Source organism: Microtus ochrogaster, chromosome 10 (assembly GCF_000317375.1).
Source record: "Microtus ochrogaster isolate Prairie Vole_2 chromosome 10, MicOch1.0, whole genome shotgun sequence".
Classification (NCBI taxonomy): domain Eukaryota; kingdom Metazoa; phylum Chordata; class Mammalia; order Rodentia; family Cricetidae; genus Microtus; species Microtus ochrogaster.
The window spans coordinates 57,534,284-57,545,352 of record NC_022016.1 but is presented as its reverse complement, the minus strand read 5'-3'; the positions used below and the strand labels follow the sequence as shown (position 1 = coordinate 57,545,352).

General features: G+C 41.7%; 1 protein-coding gene across 2 annotated transcripts in view; it reads right to left on the bottom strand.

Annotated features, from left to right (window-relative positions):
* Window positions 1–1,523: 1,523 nt before the first annotated feature.
* The window catches only part of Zmym1 (zinc finger MYM-type containing 1), a 20,392-nt gene continuing 10,846 nt past the window's right edge, over window positions 1,524–11,069 (bottom strand). The window contains exons 4-8 of one of the 2 annotated variants that reach the window (XM_026782232.1): window positions 7,121–7,271; window positions 6,395–6,529; window positions 6,227–6,261; window positions 4,820–4,954; window positions 1,524–4,633 (exon numbers count right to left, since the gene is read on the bottom strand). In XM_026782232.1, coding sequence (XP_026638033.1) covers window positions 2,648–4,633; window positions 4,820–4,954; window positions 6,227–6,261; window positions 6,395–6,529; window positions 7,121–7,271 — 2,442 coding nt within the window. In that variant the 3' untranslated portion in view covers window positions 1,524–2,647. Of the gene's footprint in view, window positions 4,955–6,226; window positions 6,262–6,394; window positions 6,530–7,120; window positions 7,272–11,069 lie in introns of both variants that reach the window. The other variant, XM_013348288.2, reaches the window with a different exon arrangement.

Here is an 11,069-nt window from a genome sequence, read left to right as displayed (position 1 = left end):
AGTGCTGGGATTAAAGGCATGCGCCACCATCGCCGGGATGAAATCTTTCTTATTGGTGCTGGAAGAACCGGCTATTTAGTTGGCTTAGCTAAAGCCTGAAACTTAGCAGATATTTTAGCTAGTCAGGTCTTACATGTGTGCAAAGAAAAGAGCTAGCTAGAGTATATCCCTCAGAAAATTTCAAGAGATTAACAACCTAGAAAAGTGGGTCAGGCCAGGGACAACTGTCTAGCAAAGCTCTTTGGCAATTTTTAGGAAAGTTGGCTAAATCTAAAGGTGCTGGGAAAGTCTGGGGGGGGGGGAGTGAGCCTTATACACTGCTAGTAAAATATAATTGTGTGGCCGCTCAGAAAACATCTGGAATTACCATGTTCAATTAATGTTGACAAGTGGGATTGCATTGAGTATTTCCCAAGTATCCCTTACCCTAGACGTGAGTCTTAACTATGACCCTAATAGGGATGTGAATATTCTTGAACTTTAAAAGCTAATAAAAACCTAAATTGGTCATTACAACATTGAGTATTAACAGTATGCTTATGAAAATAGCCAGTGCAAGATGATTGGGCAGAAGCAAACTGAGCAACAGTCTGAGAGAGGGCTAAGTGGAAATGAGAAGGAAAAGTGATATATTTCACTTAAGAATAGGTTTTTTTTTTAGTTTTGAGCTGTCATGTAAAGCCAAGCCCAGGTGTTTTTTTTTAACTTATTATGGTATACAATATTCTGTCTGTGTATGCCTGCAGGCCAGAAGAGGGTACTAGACCCCATTACAGATGGTTGTGAGCCACCATATGGTTGCTGGGAATTGAACTCAGGACTTTTGGAAGAGCAGGCAATGCTCTTAACCACTGAGCCATCTCTCCAGCCCCCTATTTAAAACTTTTTGTCATGTTCTTAACGGTCATATAGAGTACTAACTAATTCTAGAAAAAGGTTTCATCTACCCTCCTGTACAGGACTTCTGGTTTGAGTCTCTATCAGTTTTCTGCAGTGAACCATGAACATGCTTAACAGCAACTTTTGAAGTCTCCGTAAGAAGGATGGGGCCCCACAATGATAATTCCTCCAGGACTATGATAACACCACTAAGCTGAAAAACACCACCCAGAGATTGGCTTTGGACTACCAAGTGCTCAGGACAATTTCAAGGTGGCTAGCTGAGATGATTCAGTCTCACAGACTACTCTAGCCAGGACTTGAGACAACCTCTGCATTTTCCCACTACACAGAGCCTGGACAAGTGAATGGAACAGCTACTTCTCCCAGAAGTTAACAATTGACACAAAACTTTCTTTTCAGGATCACCTAAAGATACTGTTACCCCCAACCCCAGACAGCATGAACTAAATTTAATATGGCGCCCACATTCCCAAGAGGTGGAGTAGGTGGTTTTTAGTCATTCAATGGGTTATGGATAACTGTCTTTTTTTTGGTTTTTCGAGACAGGGTTTCTCTGTGGTTTTGGAGCCTGTCCTGGAACTAGCTCTTGTAGACCAGGCTGGTCTTGAACTCACGGAGATCCACCTGCCTCTGCCTCCCGAGTGCTGAGAGTAAAGGCGTGCGCCACCATCGCCCGGCTCATGGGTTGGATTCTTGTCTTGGAGACCTTGTCATGTCCAGGTCAGAAGGAATGCTACCCTCACAAGGTCTTTTCTATCCCGGTGACCCAAGGGCCCTCTTCCTAACAAGTGCCTCAGACTGCATGGGGACGGGACTCCTATTCTGCCTTTGGCTTCCCCTGGAGACTGAATCAAGACAGCTGATTGACCAATGACTACTGGTGGCCCAGAGTTGAGGTGATGTGCTAGACTGCCGAGCTCTGAGCTGGACAGTCCCTGAGAACCTGGAATGAATTCCCTGCTCCTGAATGATGGTCAGGGGCTACCTGCTTAAACTTCTTGGCTCTACTTTTTAAAGGAGTAAACCTTTAAGTGAGAAAACCAAAGCTGAGCTCGGCTTTGCTGAAATCCTACTTCCCTGCTTTCGTTCCTTCTGGAATGAGCTGAAGCAGATATTAAAGGGTGATCACTGCCTACTCCCTCACTCTGTACTTTCAACCTTATGTTCACAGTCACTCCATGTCTCTCTACCAGTGTCAGGGTCTTGTTCTAGCTAGGCCTTGTGTCCTATACTTCTGTAGCACTACTAGCTTCCCAGCAATGACTTCTAATTTAAAATGTACACAAGCTGGACAGTGGTGATACACGCCTTTAATCCCAGCACTCGTTTCTGGTGTGTAGTGGTTTCTCATTGTGCCAAATGTACATGTGCCTAAAACAATCTGTCCACCAGAATACTTCAAAAGGGAAAAAGTATGTAAAAGTGGGTGACAAAACCTCAAAAATTCAAGATTAATTTAAGCAATGTAGTAAGACTATTTCAAAAGAATAAACAACAAATATAAACTTTATTAGGATTCCAATAAAAACATAAAATTCTTTTTTTTTTAAAAAAATATTTATTATGTATACAATATTCTGTGTGTATACCAGGCCAGAAGAGGGCACCAAACCCCTTTACAGGTGGTTGTGAGCCACCATGTGGTTGCTGGGAATTGAACTCAGGACCTCTGGAAGAGCAGGCAATGAATGCTTTTAACCTCTGAGCCATCTCTCCAGCCCCCATAAAATTCTTTTAATTAAGTTCAAAGTTGCAAGTCATATGTATCTTTCATTTGGCTAATAAACTTTTCCACAATTCCACTGAGTCTTTCAGGCTCCATCAACCTCTTTACCAGCTCTTGCTCAACAGCCATTAGAGCCAGGCCAGTTTGTCTCTCTTGTCCCATGGTACGAAGTAAGTATGCTTTAAGACGAGGCAGTGTGGAAAATGACTTTTCATTATTTGTTGAAGTAACTGGCCAAGATAAAGCAATATGTAACAGTTTCGAGAGACGAGGAATATTACTGTGGAGACCATGCTGAGTAAACAAACGGCCAAGGTCCATGAAGCTCAAGGAGCCACAATCCGTGACAAAGTTGAGATTTGCATACCGCCGGTAAAATCGAAGTTCAGGGATAATGTCTCCATCGAGCTTATAAAATTCTTGAACATGTTTAGCTGCTGACTCATTTAATGGTTCATTCCATTTAAACAATAGCTCAGAAATTTGTTTCATTTTGCAATAGTCAAACTCTGAAAAACATAACTTTAAGTTTTTTAACAAAGTATCCAGACCTTGGTAATAAATATTAATTTTATAGTGTTCATCTGCTGAGGTAGGAAAAAACACACTCTCTGAGTTGCCAGGCTCTTCTGTTTTCTGAATTTTTTTTCTTTTTTGAAAAGAGGGTTTTTCAACTTCAAAACCCTTACTGGTTACCTTTTTACATATCTCATCTGTTCCATCCCAGATAGTCTGGAAATATATTTCATCCCTTTCAGAAGATAAACACTCCAGAATTGCTTCGATTTTTGAAAACAAAGAGAAGACGTCTACAGTTTCACTTTGAAACTCTCTGGAAAGAATTCCTGTAATACTGAGTACTCGATAAAGAAATTTCAAACAAAATATAAATTCAAACTTGGTAACTGCTACCAGCAAATCATTCAGTTGGTCAGCGGCAGCTGTGCCTGCGGACTGGCGGGCCACTGAGTACAGAGTCTCAATGACCTCTGGGAGACACTCCGTCACCGATAGCAACAAGTCCTCATGGGCTGGCCAGCACGACTGGGATGCGTGCTTCTGACAAGTTTTATTTTGACTTAGCTTACACATGGTTTGCAAAGCTGCCAACATCTCTCCCCACGTGCGAACAGTGCTGAACAAAGAGCTCAGAGTATGTAGTGTCCTTCGGAGTTCTTTCACTTCTTTACAGAAACTAATGACTGCTAATTCAAAAAAATGTGCATAACAATGGACATACAAAATTCTTGGTTCTTCCTTCTTGAATTCTGTTACAACTTCATTAAATTTTACCCTCAAATTTGTGGCTAGATCATAGGTTTGACCACATATCTTATTAAAATCAATTCCTACCTGCTGCAGGTAAGCTTTGATACGCCTGTGTACGTGGACTGCAGTCATTTCCTCAATATTAACAAACCCCAGGAACCTTTCTCTAACGAGGACAGCACTGGAGGTTGTGCGCGCGTACCGCACACACACTGAAAGCTGTCCTCCAGCGGTACCGTCCGCCGTCTCCTCACAGATGATGGAGAAAGCCGAGGCGACACGGAGCTCACCCACAATGTCTTGCAGCATTTCAGCCTTTATTATTTCAATAATCTCCTCCTGAACTTGTGTACTGTGATAGAGATCACCATGTGAACTCAGAAGCCGAAACACTTCTCCTTTATCTCTTGCTCGAATTTCTAGTAATTCCAAAAAATTGCCTTTATTAATGGACAGAATAGACTGGTCACTTCCTTTTAGGAGCAAACACTGTTTTCCCAGAAATAAGATGCTTTCGATGACAAGCTTTAGGTACCTTCTATTTCCCTCAATAGGTTCTGAATAAACAGATGAACCATCACGTGGAACTTCATCCAGAAACTGGTACTGTCTCCAAAACCGCAGTGTCTTTAAATGCACTTCACTTTCTTCATGCTTCCTGAATTTTTCTAGGGTCTTCTCCCAGTCAGCAGTTCCTTGGGTTGCAAATGATTCTCTCTGGCAGGTAAAATTTTTCTGGTAGAACAAGCAGCAAGAATAGCAGAATGTAACATCATTATTTGTATTGGTGCTAGAATGTTGAAAACATGAGCTACCCGACTTTCTAGTATTTTGTGGTTCTTTTTTAACTTTTTGCACTGTGGATGTAGACGTTGGACAACATGGTGTATCATTCACTATTACATATTCCATGCTGTGTACCTGGTTTGACTCCCTGCCGTTCTGTGCTTCCACAGTAGGGCCTGCTGTGTCCTCAAAGAGCACTGGTGAAGACGGGAGGAGGCTTGGCTGCTCCACACTATTACCAACACCACTACTGGATTCACTGGGTGAGTGCTTAAGAAAAAATGATAAAAAAAAAAACAACACTCGTTTAGTTGTTTTCAAATAAAAAAATACCTAACACATCTATTGTAATAACAAAGTAAAAGGCACATTTTGTAGTATAAGCTCTTCTTTCTTTCTTTTATTTTTATTTTTTTTATTTTTTGAGATAGGGTTTCTCGGTAGCTTTGGAGCCTGTCCTAGAACTAGCTCTTGTAGACCAGGCTGGCCTCGAACTCACAGAGATCTGCCTGCCTCCTGAGTGCTGGGATTAAAGGCATGTGCCACCAACGCTCAGTTCTTTGTTCTTTTTTTAAAAAATTATTGTTTTTTTTTTTAGAATTTATTTTTATTTTATGTGCATCGGTGTCTTGCCTGAATGTGTGTTTGTGTTGGATCCCCTGGAGATGGAGTTACAGACAGTTGTGAGCAGCCACATGGTTGCTGCGAACTGAACCCGGGTTCTCTAGTAGAATAATAGCCAGTGTTCTTAACCACTGGGCCATCTCTACAGCCCATATAAGTTTCTCTATGAGAGGCATTAATAATTCTTATTCACCATGTAGATTCAGTACTAAATGTTTAAAGGAGTTCTAGAAATATAACTACAGAATATATATTTCTTTGTTTGTTTGCTTTTTTTTTTTTGGTTTTTCGAGACAGGGTTTCTCTGTAGCTTTGGTGCTGGTCCAGAACTAGCTCTTGTAGACCAGGCTGGCCTCGAACTCCCAGAGATCCGCCTCCCTCTGCCTCCTGAGTGCTGGGATTAAAGGCTTGCACCACCACCGCCCGATTTGTTTGTTTGCTTTTCAAGACAGGGTTTCTCTGTGAAGCCCTGGCTCTGGAACTTGCTCTGTAGGCCATGCTGGCCTTGAACTCAGAGACCTGCCTTCCTCCCTCACTCCCCACCCCTGCCAAGTGCTCATATTAAAAGCACATGTGATGTTTTCTTTCTTTCCCTTTCTTTCTTTCTCCCTCCCTCCGGTTTTTCAAGACAGGGTTTCTCTGTGAAACAGTCCAGGCAGGTCTTGAGCTCACTGAGATTGGCCTACCTCTGCCTCCCCAGTGCTGAGATTAAAGGTGGTGGTGGCACACTAATCCTAGCACCTGGAGGCAGTCAGGTTGATCTCTGAGTTCAAGACCAGCCTGGTCTACAGAACAAGTTCCAGGGCAACCAGGGTTATAGAGAGAAACCTTGTCTCAATAAATAAACAAATATCTCTGTATGAAAACATACACACACAAAAATCTATATAAAACTGAAAAAATTGGGATAAAACTTACATCGATGACATTTGTAGGTACAGAAGAAAGTGAACCTGTTGAAATAAAGCATATATTCAAGATTTCTTGCTCTAACAGTATCAAAAGCTCATGCTGCTCATTTCATATCAAGAAACAAAGAGATTCAACAATATGACAAAACATTGTTTATGTCAAATGTTTGTTTACCTTGTAAGAGATCAGTGTTCATGAACAGGTCAACATGGTCATTTACTAATGACCTTATATTGCTTATAACTGGAATTGGATATTTCCTTGGAGAAAGATTCTCTTTTGAAGCACTGTGTACTGTGGAAACATTTACTGGCAAAAATAAACAAAAATCCTTTTTATAATCCAGGCAGAAACAAAGGACGGTTTAATAGTAAGTGTTTTTGTTCTGAAGGTTCTATGATCAGAGGGAGAATGCTAGTCTAACGTGAAGTCCGAGTGCAGCAGTGGGCATGGAACCCAGGGCTTCATATCTGTTGGGCAAGTCTCTGACAATTGAGCTCTATTACTGGTCTGTTTGGAGACTGGGTTTCTCTGTGTAGCCCTGGGTGTCCTAAAACTCATCTTGTAGACCAGGCTGGTCTGGAACTCAGGGGTCCATTTGCCTCTGCCTCTTGAGTGCTAAGATTAAAGGTGTGCACCATCACTGTCTGGCATACTGTTTTTCTTTTTTAAATAAAGATTATTTAAATTGTGAGGTGAATGTTGTTACACAGGTTATAGGGTCTAAACTCGGGTCCTCATGATTGATCAGCAAGCATTCTTAACTGCTAAGCCATCTCTCCAGCACTCATTTGCAATTTTAACTCACTCTAATATGGAAATTAATCAGTTATAAATTAAAAGCAAAGAATGGCTGTGTCTCCCAGGATTTAGTACAACTTTGGAGTTGCTGGGTGTTACCTGTTGAAGATTCCATCACCGCACTGTTGTATGAAGAAAAACAAACAGAGCAGAAAACCTCTGCGTTCCCCAAGTCATTAGTAATCATAATCATCTCATCTGAGAGTTCCAGTGTTTTGCAAGGAAAAGATCTAAGTATTCTGGGTGGTTCCTGTTTAGAGATTAAAAATAATATTCATATTTCTGGTATATCACATGCAATGGTTAAACACTAAGCATATCTACTATAATTGCTCTTAGCTGAAATATTACAGACAAAAACAACTTTTTATACTTCTTTATAAACAAGGAGAATAGAGGCTATAACAATAAAATGAAGCAATTTGGTCATTTATCAGAAAACTACCTTATCATTTAACAATAGTAGTAATAACACATATGCAATGAAAGAGGTCACAAGAGAGGTTTATTATCCTGGGCAACTAAGCCTACTGAGTAAGAACACATGCCTAATTAGTTTTCTTTCCTCAGTACATCACCCTTGAACATGAGTTCAAGAAAGCCGCCTTTCTACCAGGGCTAAGGAGACCAAAAAGGGTACTTATATCTACTATGAGATACTGAGGCAAAAACTGTCTCTCTAGGCCAGTGGTTCCCAACCTTCCTTGTACGTGGTTGTTTTTTTACTCTTTAGGCTCCTTATTATTTAGGGGTGTGCCACCTGGTTCCCAAATAAATACACATATGGAGACTTATTTTTTACTTATGAATACCTGGCCTTAGCTTATTTCTAGCCAGTTTTTCTTAAATTATTCCATCTACCTTTTGCCTCTAGGCCTTTTGCGTTTCTTATTTTTTATTTTGCCTTTTTTAAAACTGATTTTTATTGAGCTCTACATTTTCTCCATTTTTCTCTGGTCCCCTCCCTGCTTCTCCCTGCAATCCTCACCCAATATCCCCCGAATCAGCTGCCAGAGGAACAAGATGTATTAAAACACAGGTAAAGCTGCTTGAACAACATTTACCATGCATGGGTCTTGACAGAATAATGCTCCGGCTTGGCCTATTCCATGCTCCCAATTTACTTAGGAGATCTGGTCTTTTTCTACTTCCCATGTAGATTAGATCTATGTAAGTCTCTCTTAGTGTCCCCATTGTTGTCTAAGTTCTCTGGGATTGTGGTTTGTAGGCTGGTTCTTTGCTTTATGTTTAAAATCCATGAGTGAGTACATGTGACAATTGTCTTTCCGTTACTTTTCTTACTTCTGTATATCTTGCTTTCCCTCTTACTCCGTGGCTGCATGGCTGGCCTCGACACCCTCCTCTCCTGCTCTCAGGTATCCCTTCTCATTTATTTTCTCTTCTGCCAGCCCCACCTATCCTTTCTTCAGCCTGGCTACTGGCTCCTGGCTGTGGGACAATGGTCCTTTATCCTGCCACTTGTATTTTAATAAAATGCTGACTGGCCAGTAACCAGGCAGGAAGTATAGGCAGGGTGACCAGGCAGGAAGTAGAGGTAGGGCGAAGAGAATAGGAGAATTCTGGGAAGAGGAAAGAGTCAGTCTGCAGTCGTCACCCAGATAGCGAGGAAGCAAGACGAGACTGCCTCGCTGATGAAAGAGGTACCAAGCTACGTGGCTGAAACAGACAAGAATAATGGATTAATGTAAGATGCAAAAACAAGTTAATAAGCCGGAGCTAGCCGGGCGATGGTGGCGCACGCCTTTAATCCCAGCACTCGGGAGGCAGAGGCAGGCAGATCTCTGAGTTCGAGACCAGCCTGGTCTACAGAGCGAGTTCCAGGACAGGCTCCAAAGCCACAGAGAAACCCTGTCTCGAAAAACCAAAAAAAAAGAAGCTGGAGCTAATAGGCCAACCAGCTTTCATTAATGTAGACCTCTGTGTGTTTCTTTGGGACTGAAAACGACTGCAGGATCCGGATGGGACAGAAACTACTGCCATCAGCTCTTTATTAGAACAATCAGGTGTTTGACAGGCAGAGTAACACAGCTTCTCAGAGTTAACAAATGGAACATAAAAGAATGCAATGCATCTTTGCATCACTAAACAAATGTTCCACAGCACAAATAAATGTAACGTATCTTAAGCTAATAGTCTACAATACTTCTTAATGCTGTGGCCCATTAATATAGTTCCTCATGTTATGGTGACCCCCAACCATAAAATTATTTCTTTGCTAACTCATAATAGCAATTCTGCTACTGTTTTGAATCACACTGTAAATTTCTGATATGCAGAGTATATAACATGTGACCCTCAAAGGGGTCATGACTATAGGTTGAGAATCATTGCTCTAGGTTAACTTCATGGTAAAGAATCACAAGCACGGGGCTGGAGACATAGCTCAGAGGTCAAGAGCACTTGGTGCTCTTCCAGAAACCCTGAGTTCAATTTCTAGCAACAACATAGTGGGCTCACAACCACCTATAATGAGATCTGGTGCCCTCTTCTGGTGTGTGTATACATAACAAATAAAGAATCACAAGCATGCCAGGCAGTGGCGAAACATGCCTTTAATCCCAGAAATCAAAAGGTAGAGGCAGGTTATCTCTGTAAGTTTGAGGCCAGCCTGATCTACAAAGCTAGTTCCAGGACATCTAAGGGTGTTATACAGAGAAACCCTGTCTCAAAAAACAAAACAAAAACCAAACCAAAAAACAAACAAACAGAAAACAAAAACAAGAATCACAAGCACTTGCCAGGCACTGGTGGAACAAGCCTTTAACAGCAGCACTCAAGAGACAGAGGCAGGTGGATCTCTGTAAGTCTGAGGCTAGGCTGGCCTACAAAGCCAAGTTTCAGGACCACCAGGGTTACAGAGAAACCTTATTTTTTTTTAAAATGATTTATTTATTTTTACTTTCTGTGCATTGGTATTTGTGAAGGTGTCAGATCCCCTAGAGGTAGAGTTACTGGCAGTTGTAAGCTGCCATGTGGGTGCTCGGAAGTGAACCCAGGTCCTCTGGAAGAACTGCCAGTGCTCTTAACCACTAGCCATCTCTCCAGCCCCGAGAAACCTTGTTTTGAAAACAACAAAATAAAACAAAAAATCCTAAGCACAGACAGGTATGATGGCATACACTTTTAATCTTAGTATAGGAGGCATAGACAGGTGGATCTCTTGTGACTTCAGAAGTCAGCCTGGCATATATAGTTACTTCCAGGACAGCAGGCACTGTCTCAGAAAAAGAAAAAAAAAAAAATCACATATGTTGAGTGATAAAAAGCAGCATACAAGCAGGAAGCAAGGCCAGCAAGTTCAGTGAAGAGTGAGGGGACAAAGGGAACGGTTGTATAACGAGGGGCTTTGCCCTCTAATCTTTCTACATCACTGAAAGCAGCGGTGAGAAAGAACCACTTTTTGGTACAGTGTCTCTTTTCCTGCAGGGACTAGAGTATCGATAGAAGTGACAGAAAACAGGTTGGTGAAATCGTTCTGCAGTGAGGAGTACTTCCTGCTCTTCCAGAGGACCCAGGGTTATTTCCCCATACCCAGGTTGAGTTACTCACAATTTCCTGTAATGTCTGTACCCCTTTGTCCTCCATGGGCGCCTGCATGCAAGCGGTACACATGCAGGCATGCAGGCACACAACCATGCACATAAACACATCCTAAATGAAGTTACCCTATTCATTTATTTGCATGTGTGTGGAGCATACAAGATCATCCCATGAATGTGAAGGTCAGAGGACAATTCAGAGTCAGTTTACTCCTTTCTTCCACCATGCGGGGCCTGGGGATTGTACTCAGGTTGTCAGATTTATTTTTATTTTATGCGTATGAGTGTTTTGCTTGCATGTGTGTGTTGTGTGCATACATTTCCTGGAGAGTCTAGAAGAGGGCACCAGATCCCCTGTTGCTATAGTTATAGGTGGTTATGAGCATCACGTGGGTGCTAGGAATTGAACCTCTGGGTCCTCTGGAAAAGCAGCCATTGTTCTTAACTACTGAGCCATTTCTTCAGTTCTAAATAAATTTACCTTAAAA